Source organism: Neltuma alba, unplaced genomic scaffold (genome assembly GCF_004799145.2).
Source record: "Neltuma alba isolate B1F8T4 unplaced genomic scaffold, ASM479914v2 tig00011309_pilon, whole genome shotgun sequence".
Lineage (NCBI taxonomy): Eukaryota > Viridiplantae > Streptophyta > Magnoliopsida > Fabales > Fabaceae > Neltuma > Neltuma alba.
This window is the reverse complement of record NW_021636018.1, coordinates 42,798-61,256: the sequence shown is the minus strand read 5'-3', so window position 1 is coordinate 61,256 and position 18,459 is coordinate 42,798. Positions and strand designations below refer to the sequence as shown.

The following is an 18,459-nucleotide window of genomic DNA, read 5'->3' as shown; positions in this document are numbered from 1 at the left end:
ATTACAAGTCTACCAAATATGAGTCCAAAAAAAAAAAAAAAAAAAGTCTACCAAGTAAAACAAATTCATGAGGGTCTCACAAAATTTTTTTTTAAAAACACAGCTAACGAGGTTTTAAAGTTTTGTTTTTAAATCAATAAAACATGTTAGAAGTAAATTATAAAAACCAGGTCAAGTTATGATAGATACGTGTGTATCAATAATTTTTGTGTGTGTAATTTCAGGCGGAATTCTTTGTTTGGACTGAAATTTCAAGAGGAATTTCTCTTGTAAAAATTTGCGGCTTCTCTTGAATATTTTACAATTTACAAATTATAGCCTCCTTCGAAGGTGTTTTTTTTTTGTTTTTTTTGGGTACAATCGAAGTTGCAAAACCGTATGTTGAGGAATCTTCCTAGGTCCTGCAGTGGTGCAATCATAATCGAGGATGTTGCTCAATTACCTTGGCCATAAATCACAATTCTGACTTATGCTCAAATTTGTTCTGCCTCCTTACAGATTCTCAAATCCTCGTTTCATTGTCGTGATTGCTACCGCGGCAACTGGGAACAACCGCCGGCTGCCAGATCTCCGGTCACTGGCGAACGGCGCATCCCCCAGTTTAGCACATCGATTTGGGTTCCGGTAAAGAAGAACAGGTTTGTCTGTCACTCTTTCTTGCTTCTCTTCGTGTTTGTTTGTTTGATCGTCCTTGTCGTCTCTATTTGCTTGTACTTTTTATTAGCTTGATCTCTTCGTGTCTTGTCTACTGCGTAGGCTTTGTTGCCCTCAAAGTTGAGGATTTTTGTGGTTGTCACTCCTTTCGTATTGATCGGTTGTTTATAATGTCATCAATCTGTTAAGAAAATTTTTCTCCGTGTTCTACTTTTCAAATCAGCGTTTTGATATCCTCTTGTGCATTGGCGGGGATGCCTCGTTCGTAAAATGTCCCCATTCCCTTTCTTCACCTTAATCTAATGCAAGTTCTTTATATTCTAGGCTATTGACTGAGCTTTTAGAAAAATAATAAAACAAACAGCAGAGGAGGAGAGATAGGGGAAGATGCAGCAGAGAAATTCGACAATCGGAAGGCCTTCTGGGACAGATGGCTCAGATTACTCATACCGCATGGTTGTTGATTCACGTAAGCTTCAATTTTGAGTTGTTCCTGGCTTATCAAATTTTTCCTTGTTATTTTGATTAATTATATTTTCTTGATTTTCCTGGAGCGTAGATTGCTGAGCTAAATATTTTGTGTCTTACTAATCTTTTTGGTGTTGATCATCTTACATTTAGGGTATCAGCTGGTAGCAAGGGGGAAGAAACGCCTTTCTGTACTTCTACCTCTTCAGGTACCTCAGATTTCTCATAATTTCTGCTCTTCATGCTTTTTCATGTTATTCTAGGATTTGTTAGGTTTCTCTAAATTCTTGCTCCTCATGTTTTTTTGAACATTATTCTTGGATTTCTATGCCAATAGGCAATTGATGTTCTTTGTTTTTCCGTTGCATCTGTTGAGGATTCTTGATCGGATATTATAAGTTTTAGTGAAAAAAGGTGATGTGCCACTATTGTATGATCCTGTTGCAGGGAAATAGTCTAACTCTTTGAAAACTGTGAAAAAAAGGTTCCACTCTGTCTGCTTATCAATTGCTGTATGATATTGGCATTAATCTGATTCCAATTATAATGTAGTAAAAAGTATAACTTAAAATGTTCAACTTGATCAGACAGTCTTGTAGTTTAGCTCTCCCTGGTGTTACACTTTGCACACAAGGTTCGGAATTTTCTACCTTACATTCTTACTCATTGTGCCTATGGATATTTGTCACAGCATGATAATTCTTAATTAACATATCTACTTCCAAATTGTAATAGGATGATGTGATAAATGTCACATTGGTATGACAAATTTGGCAATGGCACATTAGAATTTTTGAAGCTTGGTTCTTTGCCCATAGTCCCATACAACTTCATTTCTTCAAAAGAGACTTTACTCTTGGGTTGGGAAATAGTTGATGCATCTGGTAGTACTTCTATGGAAGTAAGGGTTCTTTTAGGTTAGTAATAATCTGCTATGGAAATTGTAATAAAGGAATAACAGAAATAACAGAATGGGTAGGTAGTTAAAAGTCTTATTGCCTATAAATAGATGTTAAGTACCCCATTTGTAAGATATATTATGAATGATATGATTAGTGTGATGCTCCGCTTCTCTTCTCTCTCCTCTTCTATATTTCTCTGTTTCTCTCTGTTATTCTTTCTGCCTTATTTCTCTTTCCCTTCCTCTTTCTCCCTCTCTTTCTTATTCCAATACCATAACATAATCTGTATTCATCTGAGGGAATTGAGTCTTTGCATTGGGCATGGACCTGAAAAGATCATGACAAACCGCTTGCATTGTGACTTGGTCTTTTAGTGTCATATCTTTGACAAGCAAATTTGTTGTTCTGATTCAATTTGACTCATTAAATTAGTCGCTTCAGTGATTTTTCTTTTAATATAGCATGCACTTAAATCTCCAGTGAGTTTTACTTTTATTCTCTTCATTATTATCAGCACAAAAACTTTACTAAATTCCCCCCACAGACTCATCAGCAGCAACATAATAATTATGGTTCCCGTTGCTTCTTGTATAGACAGTTTTCAATTTGATTGTTGCAATTATTTAACTACAATGAGTGTATATTTTTTTGTCAACATTGAAATAGTCTTCTTTGATTATTGCCACAGTGTCATGAGTCCTCATACTGGTTTGATTAATCATGTGAACTGATAGCCCCTATTGCTCTATTCCTTTGAGACTATGAAATGGACATAGGGCTTCCATTCCTTTATTAAGGATGTTTGGTTGGCTCCATATATATAAAATTAGCTCTCCCAAGAAACCAAGATTACAACTCATGAGGTGAATCAGGATTCCCAAGTGCCAAAGTGGTTGTCTGGTCCCTCAGAAAAGTCCAGTTGACTCCATCCTTTTCCTCCTGCTCATTCAAGGACCGGTTCTTCATGCTAGATCTGCGTATTCTTTTTTTCTTCAACCCCCCCCCCCCCAAACAAAAAATTCATCTTCATCATCCAAAACATCCAGATCTGTTACAATGGAGGGAAAGAATGATGTCATTGATGTTTGTTTTGCTTGAGCATCTGCTGTCATTGTCGTCTCTGAACCAGCACTTGCAGTTGTTGACGCCTTGTTGTTTTCAGATCTGGCTTTGCTTGAGCTTTCATTTTCAAATCTGTTACTGCAACTGTGTTGTTTTTTTCCCCCAAATTCAGATTTGGATTTTTATTTTGATGTGGAAATCTAGCATTTGATTTTGATGATGAAACTCTGGCATTTAGTTATGGAAATGTGGATTGGATTTTGATTTTGATTTTGCCATTTGATGAGGGAGGAAAAGAGTGAAGGCGCAGTGGAGTGCATGGGAAATAGTTGAATGAGGGTATTTTGGTATTTTTATTTTTTTAAAACTAAATATAAGAAATAAATTTCCATCATTCTAAGTATTCATGCCAAACAGATATACAGTGATCAGCATAATATTTTATTCCATTCTCTACCATTTATTACCATTATAAGCACCAAATGGGCTCTTGGGGATTCGGTTCTTCCCTAATTCTGTCCTCTGTCTAGTTGCGGCGAGATGTTGAAGCCATGTTATGTGTTCTTGCAGCTTCTATACTTTTGCATCCCTTTATTTTGTGGTTCCTAGGTTCTGTGTCTTGCGTTGCTATATGCTAATCCATCAAACCTGTGAACGTGGTAGGATCTTGTCATTTTATTACTATCAGTTTAATGGAATCAGCACATTTCTTTGAGCCATTTTATCCTGGTTCCATCATAATATATTCAGGCCGTGGGATGCTATAAACTTCAAATTATGTAATTATGTTCAACCTTGCAGTTCGTTCTCTTGTCCAACCTTTTGGAGGCAGATTAGCTCAAACCTTAAGATTGACATTTCTTGACAGCTTTTTATTGTGGGGAGAGCAGTCTCTTTACATCTTTTTCCAATTTTCATGATTAAAAGGCAAGTTTCTAAGTTCAGCCATGTTTTACTTTCAACATCGGAAGGCAAAATATGGCAGATTATAAATATAAGGGTTGCATTGTTCTACGGGTTTTTGATCCGAAGGTTTCTGTAGTTTTTTAATTTCTTTTCTTTTGTGAGAAGTGAGGTTGGTCTGGATCTGTATCTTGTGCATAAAATATTGTGTAATTATATTTGATCTGTTTGTGGTCTTAATTTTGTCAAATCTGTATTTTATCAAAAGGAGAGTATTTGATGAGTATTAACATCTCTAGAATGTGCTTATCTCATTGGCAGGAATTCCTGCTGTTTAATTTAGCTGCTAATTTCTATCTGTATGCTTCAAACTTCGATAAGATATGTACATGAAACTAAGCAGTCACTAAATTATTGTTAGTTGCTTAATTGCCAAGTGTAGCACCGAGGGCTCTAAAATGCTGCATATCATAGGGGTATGTGGATGATGTTTCATGAAATGTGCACAACCCATAAAAGTTCATTAGTAATCATAATGATTGTTACACGTGCTCTCTCTGTGCGCATAACCAAACTTTCATTAAAAACAGAATTCATGAAGACCACTGTAATCTTCCATAAAATACATAATCACAAATCGTAAAAATCAAAAGGTTGAGTCGTAGCTTTACTTTAAGATATCACAGTGATCATCACTAGGGAATCCCTCAATTTCCTCTGTATCATTTCGAAGGTCGCGGTGGTACTGCTGGAAGATTTTAGTCGAGGTAGTAAGGGTAGAGAGTGGGGCATGAGCTGGTGTTCTTGAAGCACATATCGCCCGTGGCTTTGGTTAATTATGGTTGTGTGGCAGTGGGGAGGAGAAGGGTGAGGGAGAAGAATAGAGGAAAAAACATGTCTTCCCTGATTTTGTTGGCTCCTGTGTTGGCAATTGCAACCAAAAAGCTTTTGGAATCATTTGATCGGGGTTGCATCCCTATTTAGTTGTATGCATAGTGCACACTGCAGCTAAATAAATGTAGTAGTTGTACTGTGGCCATAACTATACAACAACAACAATAAAGCCTTATCCCACTAGGTAGGGTCGGCTATATGAATTACACAACGCTATTATTGTTTTGTTAACAACCCAATCCTTAGATATGTTATTGACCAGAAGGTCTTGTTTAGTTATCTTATTGAGTGTTCTTCTTGGTTTTCCTTTGTCTTTTTTTATGGGACTCTATACTGTTTGATCTGTCCTCCTTATCAGGGCCTCCAAAGGCCTTCTCCGTATATGTTCAAACCATCTTAAGTGATGTTCGACCATTTTCTCTTGGATAGGCACCACATCAATTCTTGCTCTGATATTTTGATTTCGAATCTTATCTTTTCTTATATGATCATTCATCCATCTCAACATCCTCATTTCTGCTACCCTAACTTTGTGCTCTTATTTTCTTTTTATTGCCCAACATTCACTACTGTACAATATAGCTTGTTTTATAGTAGTTTGATAAAAATTTTCCTTAAGCTTCTCAGATACCTTATTGCAAATAACTTCAGTAGCATTTCTTCATTTTAACTAATCAGCTTAGATTCTATGAGAAACGTCTTCATTAATTTCACCATCCTCATGTATACCGAATCCTAGGTATTTAAACTTTGATACTTGAAGAATGATTTGATCTTCATCTTCACCTCCAAATCACCATTGCCTTGCCTCCTCCCAAAATTGCAAAGCATATATTTTATTTTGTTTCTGGTCAAGTGAGAACTTTTCGACTCCAAAGTCTTTTTCATAACTTCGATTTAGAGTTAATCTCTTCTTTTTATTTCGTCATGAGACTATGTCATCCGTAAAAAACATGTACTTAGAGATTTTTTCTTGAATAAGCTCAATTAGAACATCCAAAATAATATTAAACAAGCAAGGACTTATAGAGAATCCTTGATGTGGGCCAATCTTAATGGGGAATGGGGAAGTCTTTTGTTTTACCTCTAGGCGTTCTTGCACTAGTAGTTACTCCTTCATACATATCTTGTATAGCTTTGATATAAGCAACCGCACACCTTTCTTTTCTAAAACCTTTCAAAGTACTTCTCTTGACACATGATCACAAGTTTTCTCCAAATCAATAAAGACCATATGTAAACCCTTTCTTTTTCTTCTATATCTTTCCATTAACTCTTTTAGTAAATAAATTGCTTTAGTTGTAGATCTTCTTGGTATAAATCTAAATTGGTTCTCCAAAATAGTAGTCTCTAACCTGAATCTATGTTCAATCACCTTTTCTCACAATTTCATTGTATGACTCATAAGTTTTATCCTTTTGTAGCTTGCACAATTTTGAATAACTTCTTTATTCTTATAAATAGGAACTAAAATGCTTTTTCTCCATTCATCTGGCATATTCTTGGAGTGTGAAATTTTATTAAAAAACTTGGTTAGCCATAATTCATCTTTCTTGCCTTGAATATTTTCAAATTTCAATAGGAAAACCATCAGGCTCAACAGCTTTATCATTATCCATTTTCTCAAGAGCTGCCTTATCCTCTCCTATGCGGGTCCTACTATAAAAAGCCAAATTCCAATAATCTTTGTTAATTAGCAAGTCTTGTAAGTTCTTAGTCACACATTCGCTTCCCTCATTAAACAACTTGTAAAAGTAAGCATCCCATTTGTCTTTCATATCACCATCAGTAACTAGAACTTTATCATCTTCATTCTTTATACACTTCACCTAGTCCAGATCTCTCTTTTTCCTCTCTTTTTGCTTCGTAATCTTGTAAATATTTTTTTTCCCCGCCTTTGTTCCTAACTCCTTATAAAACTCCTCATAAGCTTTAGTACGTGCTCTGCTTACTGCTCTCTTCATCTCTTTTTTAACCAAACGATATTTTTTTCCAGTTTTTTGCACTATTGTACAAAAGGTATGGTCTTAAAATAATCTCTTTTCTGTTTGACTTTCTCTTGCATACTCTTGTCCCACCATCAAGTCTCCGTATGTCTCTGACCATGACCTCTGGATTCTCCCAAAATTGTTTTAGCAAGCATACAATGTCTCATTGTCATCTCTTCTTACATGATGTTTGCATTTCCTTGCAACTCCCAGATCTCTTCCTCCAAAAAGGTCTTTTTGAAAAAGTCTCGCTTCTCACCCTTTGACTGCCACTACTTGACCCTGGGGTTTACTACTTGGTGAGACTTTTGTTTGATACTCTTAAAATGCACATCAAGGATAAGTACTTTATGGTGGGCAGTCATCCCATCCCCAGAAATCATTTTGCAATTAGTACACAGTTTTCTGTCTAGGTTCTTAACCAAAAAGAAATTAATTTGTGATTTTGAGGCTCCACTCTTGTACGTGATTAAATGTTCTTCTCGCTTCTTAAAACAAGTGTTGACAATCGTAAGATTGTATACAAAAGAAAAGTCAAGAATAGATTGTTTTTTGTTAAGCTCCCCAAAACCAAAACCACCATGAGTCTCAACAAATTGTCCTGCTTCCTTGCCGACGTGTCCATTAAGATCTCCACCAATAAAATTTTTTTCTTTAAGTGGTATGCTTTGAACCAATCCCTTCATATCTTTCCAAAACTTATCTTTAAGGTGTGCCTCTCTCCCAACCTGAGGTGCATAGGCGCTAATGATATTGATAGTATTATTTTCAACAGTTACTTTTAAAGATATTATTTTGTCCTCAAACCTTTTAACTTCCACCACATTCTTTTTCCGTGTTCCATAAACGATGATATCAACACTATTCCTTGCACTCACCTTCCCTGTGTACCAAAATTTATATTCTCCAAATTCTATGTAAACTTCTCTAGCCCATTTGGTTTCTTGGAGGCACAAGATGTTAATTCTTCTGTCCCTTATAACTCCTATTATTTCCATAGATTCTCATTCAAAGTTCCAATATTCCAAGTGTTGAATCTAATCTTGCTCTCATGAACTAATTTCTTTAGCCACTCCGTCCAAAAGACTATGGTAGCCCTTGCTCATTTAACACTACATCCGGATGATGCAGTGGCTCTAGCTCACTTCTCATTATACTCAAGCTGTACAGCACGTTACTTCTGGGCAACAACCTAACAGTAGCATAATTACTTTGTTGATCCATGTTCATGAGATTTGACGGACTTTTACATTGGCTATCGATGGCCTAACACAACTCTCCTCTTTTACCCGGGCTTGGGACTGACTATACTAAATAGGGGGAGTTTGTGGCTATAACTATAATACACAAAATTTGCAAGGCTGTACAATACATGTAGGGAGGGTGATAGCATGATACATTGTGCTGAACTTCAAATTAAAGCATGCTATTACTGGTGACTTGTAAAAAATTATCAGACATGTGTATAGTGGAATTCTAATGTGTGAGCGGGGAATTTCTAACCAAGATGACATATAATTTGTTGATGTGGCCGCCAAATTTTAATTCCTTTTTATTTTTGTTGTTCATAGACAATTAAACTCATAATTATTAGTGAGCCTAGATCCTTTATGAAGCTTAATGGTAACCAATATTTATTTTACTTGTCATGGCTGTCACCAGTTCTTCTTATATGATTTGATTTTTTGAATGTTGCTCTGCAGGCTTTGTTTCTATTAATGGCAGCGATATTTGCAGTCTTACCGGGAACAAAAGAGGATGCTCTGAATGAAGTTGCTGTTGGTTCAGCTGTTTGCGGTCTCATTACTCTGATCATTGCCGAATTCGGTTGTTAAACCCACTGTCTACAACATTACATTTTGTTTTACTGGTATTTTAATTTGAAAATAAACTTCTTTGTCTTTTTATTTATAAAGGTCGAAGGCGAAGCAGGGCCAGCTTCTTGGGAATTTATCCTGTTACGTCATCTATAATAATGCTTCTGGCTGTGATTCTTGCTAGGCGCCATTCTCTAATGAAGGTAATGCATAATGCGTTTGCACTAAATTTCCACAGAGAATCAATGAAAGAAGAAGACTAAAAGCATAAGTATGAAACTTCATATACTTTTTTTTTTTTTTTTTTTTTTGGTTTTGGGGGGGGGGGGGTGTGACAAAGATATGATAAGGAGTTAAATTCTAAATGAACAAGTTGACAAATTTACGATAGATGCTCCGTATTATGAGAATGGGCATGGCCAAGCTCATTGGCCAATCTAGAAACTATAATCTCTTATGGTTTGATTCTTCTTTACTCTGTCCAGCTCACGGTTTTGATAACCCTCCGAAAGGAAAAATTATCAGTATGAGAAGAACCTAAAGCTTGCTAGAGGAAAGGAAATCCTCAGACCTACAGAGGGGGGGGGGGAAGGTGATCACAGAAGATAGTAACAAGAGGCTAATATATATATATATATATATATATATATGAAGTGGCGAGATTACATCTTAAAAGACACAAACAGCTACATCAAATCTGCCCTTAACCGAGTATAGCACTATGGGGGCGAGGAGTCTAATATTTTGAAACAGCTTTCCAGTCACTTTGCTTATCAGATAGGGTATTCTCCTTCGAAGTAGGACCATATTTTAAGGACCAAAGAGAAGCCATGTACAGAAATATCCCATTTAACAATAAAAGATGATTTTCCCTGATTCAACCAAACTGTAAAATCCCATAAAGCACACATGAACACATTTTTGTTATACTGATTACCGAACCATTTGAACCAAGTTCAGAGGAAGTGTTACCGGGTATTCTGACATAGCTAACTCCACCAATGACACTTCTGTTAGGAAGAAGGAACCTTATAGGCTGTAATGAACCTGTAACACTTTGATGGAGCTTTAGAGCACCAAGTTGGTTCAGCAAGAAGAAACATTTCCTGAGTTGAGTGTTTCTACTATTTCTTTCCTTGATTATCAAGTGTCATGTTCGTTGTTCTATGTGTTTAATATATTAAGGTGAAAATAAATGAGTAAATAAATAAAGCGCATGATCAGCTTCTGAATTTGGCAATAATGAAGAATTGGTAGGTTCTGTATTGTGTCGAAGCACTTTAAAACCTATAAAAATTTCTTGAAGTTACCATGTACATACTCTTCTGGAATTTCTGTGGCTCATTTATAATTTCAACTAGTTAACTTCATCTCTTAAATTATTTTAAGGTAGTTAAAAGGGAGCTTCCCCTATTGTTTAATCAAAGGTTTATACATTTGTTTTCTAATTTAGCATGTAAGTGCATAGTTGCAACCTGACTGCAATGTTCATTGTTCTATGGAACTTCTCTCCAGGTTCTACAGGATTCCAGGTTTTGGCAAACAAAGAAGTTTGATCTTAACGGCTTTCCTGTTCTTCAAGCTTGTATGTGTTTAATTCTAATCTAAACTTTGTTTACTTTGTGTTGTAATTGGTCTTATGATTGAGTAATTATTGGATTCATCATGTTTTAACTGTTGCAGGCTTGGTTGTAGATGTAAGTGCATTGGTGGTGCTTCAGTTCCTTATCACCAAAACGATCATTCCCCTCATGTCCAACATGTCCCCTCCTAGAAAAGCCAAACCCTCTTAGCCTCTCATCAGTGTTACTTGACTCTAGTTCGTACTTTTTCTTTTCTCTGTATCATAGATTGGTCTGCATTATTTTCAAGAGATTGAGATAAGCCTTTTTTCTTCCCCCTGTAATTTTAATTTTTAGGATCTAATCATGTGACCTGTCAAGAGATGGTCATAAAGCGGCTGTTAGGTCTGTATTTCGAACTTTGCGGGTAGAAAATGAAACTCGAGATTTCAATGCCTAAGCGGATGCTAAAAGGTGAAGTATGAACAAGGCAATTTATCTTATACAGCTTGTCTGGTGAGAGGAGATTTTCCTAGTTTTGTCTAAAGCATTGTTTTGACAATTTTATTTTTCATAATCAGAAAGTCTAAGTAGTTATAAGTTGTAGAAACAAGTAATTATAGATTCAATTAAAGTACATCACGTCTCTACGCAAGGGTGCGGCCATTTCTGTTCATAATCGTGCTTCAAAAATTATTTTGTTCATAATAGTGGTAAATAAAAGTTTTGGGGCGGTGCGGGATCACAAAAATTAAGGAGGCTGATGAATCAAAATTATAAATTTATAGCAAACCAAAGTTGATCCGAGCTCATGAGCTCAAATTCTCGTTGTTCAGTAATCTATACTCTACTAGTATTTTTAGTAGTGTTTTTGGAGCCTTTTTGAAACCTAACTCAAATTCTTTATAAGAAATTATAAATTCATTCGACTTTCATTTGAAGAATAATTCTTATTATATGTGCATATAAAAAAAGTCTAAATTTTAGTATTATTAAATTTTAGAAATAAACACACTTGTTAAATGATACTTCTTTTGTTTTAAAGGTAAGACCTATTTTGAAATATAAATTATACTGCAAATAGGTGTTATATTTCAAACCAGAAGAGTAATTATAATTCGTTTGTTAATGGTCTTGAACTCTAATGGCATGAAAGTTGGTCTTAAACTAGATTTTATAATTAGAATCAAAGATACTAAACTTCAAATTCAAATACACACTTCTAATAAATTTCTATCAAATTCAGGAGAACTAACTAGAAATTTCATTATCTTATCAAATAATCACATTGCCTGTCATTTATTTTTCAAAGCCACCTCTTTTTCCTCAAAAGCCACTGTTGCCGTTAATCAGCCACCACCCCCAGCATGCCGCCCATTGCCAGGAGTGGTGGCTTTGAGGAAAAAGGAGAAAGCCTTGAAAAAACAAATGAGGGGCAATATAGTCATTTAATTTTGATGTTTTGAATTTCTAATTAGTTTTCTTGGCATTGAATGAAAATGTTAGAAGTGCGGGTCCGTGTATGAATTTTGATGTTTTGGTTAGATTTAAGGGAAAATTACTGTAGAGTCCTAGGCAAGAGATTTTATCACTCTAAAGTCCCTGGAAATGCTAAAATAAATATGAAGTCCCAAGGGACTTAATTGTGAAAGATTTCAATTGTGCAATTACAAAATTACCCTCATTCATTTGAAAAAAAACATTGAAGGAAAATATGAGGATTCTTTCATTCGCACAACTCCGTCGCATCTTGCCTCTCTCCCTACCGCCTCTTGTCTCTTTGATTGCAATATTTTGCTCTGCTCCTCGCCTCTATGACTCTGTCTCTGCCTCACGTCTATTGCTTCTCATTGTCACTACTAACTTCCTTGTTTTTTGCTTCTTATTCTGTGGGGTATAAAATGATGCTCTGTTTTTCGCTAGTTCGTGCTCTGTTTTTACTGAAAATAAATGAATATGACAGTTTTTTTATTGTTATAATCCCTACAATGTGATGGTTAAATGTGTTGTTAATGGATACATCGAAAGTTGTCAATCTAACTTTATGACTTGTCAATGACAACAGATTGTGACGGGTTGATATGAAGAATGGGAAGTTCAAGTGGGAAGCATTTGTTCTGCTATATCCATACAGGGAGACAATTTATTAATGGTGTAGAAGGTGAAATGCAATAGTTGAAGGTGGTGTGAGAACAAGAATGATAAAGAAAGGCACATCATATGAAGAATTTAAAACAATGGTAGTATCAATTATCAATTGTTTTGCTTAAATTGTTATTGCAATGATCAAAGGTTGTCATTAACAACCCCATGACTTGTCCTCTTATGCAGGATGAAAGATTTGCTTAGAGATTTAGATTGTATTGTCCATGTCTCCATCCAATGTGTTTAGTGAAGACTCACTATCGTTGTCATGTGGTTCACAAATGATACCAACCCCAATTTTGAAAATGAATTAAAAAAAGTGGAAGGATTTTGTGAATGCATGTGACAATATTATGTTGTAAATGTCATTACACACCCCTCAAGTTCTTGGTCATTATGTACACATGCAACCCATATGCTTTTTTGAATGGGTTGTGAATTTGGTGTAGTTACATTGTACACATATATATAAAGTGATAAATGACATCTGGAAGTAATCTGATATAATATCATACTTCTATTTTGCTGTACTTGTCAAAAGGTTGCCATAGACTTGTTATCACATGCTGTTGAGGTTGTCATTGACAGTCTGAATTAAGTTACTAGTATAATATGACAATTTCATGTACTTGCAATGTTTCATGATTTCTTAACATATGATTTTAGTGTTAAAGCTGTGATATGATATTATTTAGTTATAATTTGATGTTATTTGAAGGTTGTACTATCCCATAGAGTCAGTTATTAGCAACACTGCCGAGGTTGTCAATAGATTCCCCTTGGGTTGTTAACACTTACTGTTGAGGTTGTTAATGAATCTCTATAATAAAATTTTGCTATAATCAATTGGGATCACTTAAAGCTGTTAATGACTTGAAAGAGCTTTTCATTTTATTGCTAAAGTCGTTATATATGATAATAATACTATTTGGTTAGAGGTTGTGCTATCCCCCAAAGTCAGTTGTTAGCGACACTGCCGAGGTTGTCTACAGATTTCTCTTGGGTTGTTAACACTCGCTGTTGAGATTGTCAATGAATTTCTGTAATAAAATTCTGCTGTAATCCAAATGGGTTCACTTAAAGTTGTTAATGACTTGAAAGAGCTTCCTATTTTATTGTTAAAGTCGTTATATATGATAATAATACTATTTGGTTAGAGGCTGTGCTATCCCACAGAGTCAGTTGTTAGCGACACTGCTAAGGTTGTCAACGATTTCTCCTCGGGTTGTCAACACTCGTTGTTAGGGTTGTCAATGAATTTCTACAACAAAATTCTGTTATAATCTAATTGGATTCACTTAAAGTTGTTAATAACTTCAAGAACTTCCCATTTTATTGTTAGAGTGGTTATATATGATAATAATACTATCTGATCAGAGGCTATGCTATCCCACAGAGTCAGTTGTTAGTGACACTGCAGAGGTTGTCAACAGATTGTTCTTGGGTTGTGAACACTCGTTATTGAGGTTGTTAATGAATTTCTGCAATAAAATTTTGCTATAATCAAATTGGACTCACTTAAAGCTATTGATGACTTGAAAAAGCTTCTCATTTTATTGTTAAAGTCATTATATATGATAATAATTCTATTTGATTAGAGGCTGTGCTATCCCACAGAGTCAGTTGTTATCGACACTGTTGAAGTTGTCAACGACTTCTCCTCAGGTTGTCAACACTCCCTATTGAGGTTGTCAATAGATCTGGCAGAGAAGACTGTGATATGTACCTATCATGTCATCATAGTTAGCATTCATTTTTTCAGTATTAATACCCTTATCATTTCTAGACGTGATAAGGATATTAATGAAGAATTTCATGCTAATCACTACACATAAATGGCATTAAAAAAAATTGTAACCATTAAATAATATCAATACACATTAACTTAACTTTACATTTAGATGTCATTATATTGTCAAATGAAAAAACAAAACGCTATATATGCTACCATCTCCAACATATTGCATTTTATCTTCTACACCATTAATAAATTGTCTCCCTGTATGGATATAGCAGAACAAATGCTTCCCACTTGAACTTCTCATTCTTCATATCAACTCGTCACAATCTGTTGTCATTGACAAGTCATACAGTTAGATTGACAACCTTCGATGTATCCATTAACAACACATTTAACCATCGCATTGTAGGGATTATAACAATAAAAAAACTGTCATATTCATTTATTTTCAGTAGAAACGGAGCACGAACTAGCGAAAAACAGAGTATCATTTTATACCCCACAGAATAAGAAGCAAAAAACAAGGAAGTTAGTAGTGACAATGAGAAGCAATAGGCGTGAGGCAGAGATGGAGTCATAGAGGCGAGGAGCAGAGCAAAATATTGCAGTCAAAGAGACGAGAGGCAGTAGGGAGAGAGGCGAGATGCGATGGAGTTGTGCAAATGAAAGAACCCTCATATTTTCCTTCAATGTTTTCTTTCAAATGAATAAGGGTAATTTTGTAATTGCACAATTGAAATCTTTCACAATTAAGTCCCTTGGGACTTCAGATTTATTTTAGCATTTCCAAGGACTTTAGAGTGATAAAATCTCTTGCTTGGGACTCTACAGTAATTTTCACTAGATTTAATTAGTATTTTCCCTTCACAAACTCTATATATGAAATGATTTATTACTCTTTTTTAATCATATGCTACATTTAGTCCAAAAAATAAGATCTAATTTGTAGATTAATTTATATTATAAACTAGAATTTATAATTAGAATCGGAGATAGTATTTTTTTTTCACTGGTCTGATTTGTTGAAAGATTTGGTTTGGTATCCAAGATACAGGGGAGATCTAAAAGTTCCAATAACAAATGACTAGCCTACCAATAGGGGTTGATCTAAGTAGTAAGCGGCTTGGTACCGCTTAAGCGAGATCTCGAGTTCGAGCCTCAACATATGCAGAAATCCCTGTTAGGAGACTCACCTACCACAGCCAGGTGCGCGATGCGGGTCCTGTGAACTGAATGGGCAACCAAAAAAAAAACATATGGCTAGCCTGAATTTGTTGTCATTCTTTACTTTAGAACTTATTATTGCTTACTCTTCACTTGTCAATAGACTTTAAAGAAATTAAATCCCTTCTTTAAAATCTAATTGTAATTCTTCCAAGATGAAATAGACAAATATCAAGAGCATATATTATATGTATCATGAGTCCCAAAAGCTGCCCAAGATTGGGTTCAATTCTAGCCAGATGTGGCAAGAATTTATTTTAATTTGATAAAGAAATATTTTTAATTCTTTAATTTTGCTTGAAATTTCATTTTAATTCATTAAATTTTTGTAACGTAATGAATTTATGTTGCAAGTGATAGGCACCAAACTCAAGCCACAAAGCCCTGCAATATCACTATCTTGTATTTATTGGGCAGGGCATTATTAGAAAATTTGGATATGAATCCAATTGAGACATATCAAATGTATTAGGTTGTGATTTAAAATTATACGATAAAAGTATATCATTGATCTTCTAATTGTATGCAAAAATTTTATTTTGGTCTTATAATTTTATAAAAAGGTTAAGGTGTATCCAACACTTTAAGGAATTTTGTGGTATATCCAGCATCTCGAAATATTTTTTAGGGCCCCCCAACACTCTGAAGTATTTTTTTTTGCCTTGGTGTTGGATGTACCAAAAAATATTTTTGGATATTGGACGCATCTAAAAAAATACTTTAAGATACTGGATGCACCAAAAAATATTTTATGGTGTTAGACACATCTAAAACAATACTTTAGAATATAAGATGTACCATAAAACACTTTAAGGTGCTGCATGCATCTGAGAAAATATTTCGGGATGTTGGATGCACCTTAACCCAAAAGCCTTCTTTTAATTCTCTAAAGTATTTGATATAAAGGAAATGGTGGAGAAGGGAGGGGAGGAAAGGAAAGAAATTTTTTTTAATGAGTTCAATTTAGTAAAGTTGGAGTAGTGTTAAAAAATTTTAATTAATTTTTTTATTTTACATATTTTCTTATTAAAATTTTATAATCCTACTTCTCACTTTATTTTTTTAAATCTAAGGGAGAATTACAATCAAATCCCACAGAAAAGAAATAATTACTAAAAGGTCCTAATAACAACTTGAGCAACCTGTAATGACGAGTCCTACATTGGAGAATGACAACCTCTAAGACTTGTTTTGTAATTTTTTTTCCCTTCTATGAGACTTGATTGTAATTCTCCCTAAATCCTAGCTCATTAAGTTTGTCACTCTTTTCACTTTCCCTACATTTTCCTCATAGTCAAACATACCCTAGCTAACGCTATTAATTTCTCTAACAAATAATGCCGCGGTTAAAACCTAAAATATTGACAATTATTCACAAATACTAACAAATTAAATTAGATTTTTCTAAAAAATGTTGATTGGTACAAAAAATTATCATTTGAGACTAATAATATTAGTTTTAGAGGAGTAGAAAGATATTTTATAAAGTTAAGATACTAAACTAAAATTGTGTATAAATTATAAGATTAAATATATACTTTTATCAATAGTATTAGAATTTAAAAGAAAAGTTGCCAATTTTTTTAACATTTTTTCTCAATCACAATAAATCTCAATTAATACGAGAGTTAATATGTTTTCATTGAGACTCAAAGATGGAAATAGAAAAGGCCGAGTTTTAGCCTTAACAGGCTAAGCCTATCTTATAGTAAGCAGGCATGAACCTCACCTATAGCTTTTCAGAGGCCCTTTTTGCGGCTGAAGCCTAACTTGTAACTTGTTTAAAAAGTCTGCATTTATCATAAACTTAAAAAAAAAAAGCTCATAACTACATAAATCAATTTAAAATTATAATAATTCAATCTAAATTATTTAAAATATAAAATAAAATATGATACTCCCTCCGTTCTTTATTATAAGAGACGTTTGATGCTTATGGCATATTCCTATATATAAGAGACACTTACAAGTTGTCTCTACTTTTTTGTGTTGATTTCCTATTTTATCCATATTTATTATCTCCAATTCACACTCTCTCTCCCTCCCACTTCTCTTTCTTTTAATAATTTAATTGTTCTCTCTCATGCTCTCTCTCCTTATTAATGAGGGCAGTTTTAGAAAAAAATTATACTTTTTACACATTAATTGTTCTTAACTAATTTGAACTGTTTTTTTGATCAACATACTTCGGCTATTTGTCTCTTATAATAAGGAACGGAGGGAGTATAATCTAATCAATCAACAATGCCACACTAGATTCAAGAACATAACAATTTTGGCTACAATGACAAAATCCACATTATTTAAAAATGGGAACCCACATACTAAATACACACACATATGTTGTCACTTCTCTCCGATACTGCTTGCCTGTACGTGGACTGGAAGGAGCCAGCAAAGTTCTCAAGTTCAATGGTTTCCAATTATGAGTTGCAGTTGTAAACCCATTCATATACGATTTTGTTCTCAGCAAAGTTCTTTATGCTTTCACAAAATTATTTAGTTATAAAAATTTGCACTTCTCCTGTCTTTATTTATGTAATAAAAACGATTTCAATTCAATTTTGTACTATATCATTGCAGGTGTGAGAAAGAAAGACAAAAAGGGGCGCTGGGCAAAAAGTTAAAAAATAATATTCGTCAAAATGAGAGTAAAGGAGCCGTTAGGTTTCAACAGAAGACGAGGAATGTTTAAGCGACATGATTAAAAAAAAAAAACTGGTAGAGTAGTCATTAAACATGAACTAAAATCATTGATAAAAAATATTAACTAAAATTATAACAAGTTCAAGTCGCCTAACATGCTTAATAGGCTTTTTAGCAAGCCTCACTTGTTAAAAGAAACAAACTTCTAATAATAGGATTATCTTCAATAGGTGGATACCTATGCGTAGAAGGGGAAACAACAGGGCTTATTGAAACCTTGAGCTTGTTTTTTTTTTTTTTTTTTAAAATAGGCTAGGATACAAGTCCCTAATAGGTTGTCTGGCTTATTTTCATCCCTAATTGAGACAGTTCAATTGTGGAGATGTAAATCTTTAAAAACACAAACTCTCAGGGTGATGCGTAACACACGAAGTGGAGGAGCCAAGCCAAATA

General features: G+C 34.4%; 1 protein-coding gene across 1 annotated transcript; it reads left to right on the top strand.

Annotated features, from left to right (window-relative positions):
* Window positions 1-377: 377 nt before the first annotated feature.
* On the top strand, window positions 378-10,797 carry LOC114711741 (uncharacterized). Its single transcript, XM_028896173.1, has 7 exons — window positions 378-638; window positions 979-1,123; window positions 1,276-1,331; window positions 8,575-8,698; window positions 8,788-8,891; window positions 10,204-10,273; window positions 10,372-10,797. Exons 2-7 carry the CDS (start codon window positions 1,042-1,044, stop codon window positions 10,479-10,481), a joined length of 546 nt encoding a protein of 181 aa, XP_028752006.1. The 5' UTR covers window positions 378-638; window positions 979-1,041; the 3' UTR covers window positions 10,482-10,797.
* Window positions 10,798-18,459: the final 7,662 nt, after the last annotated feature.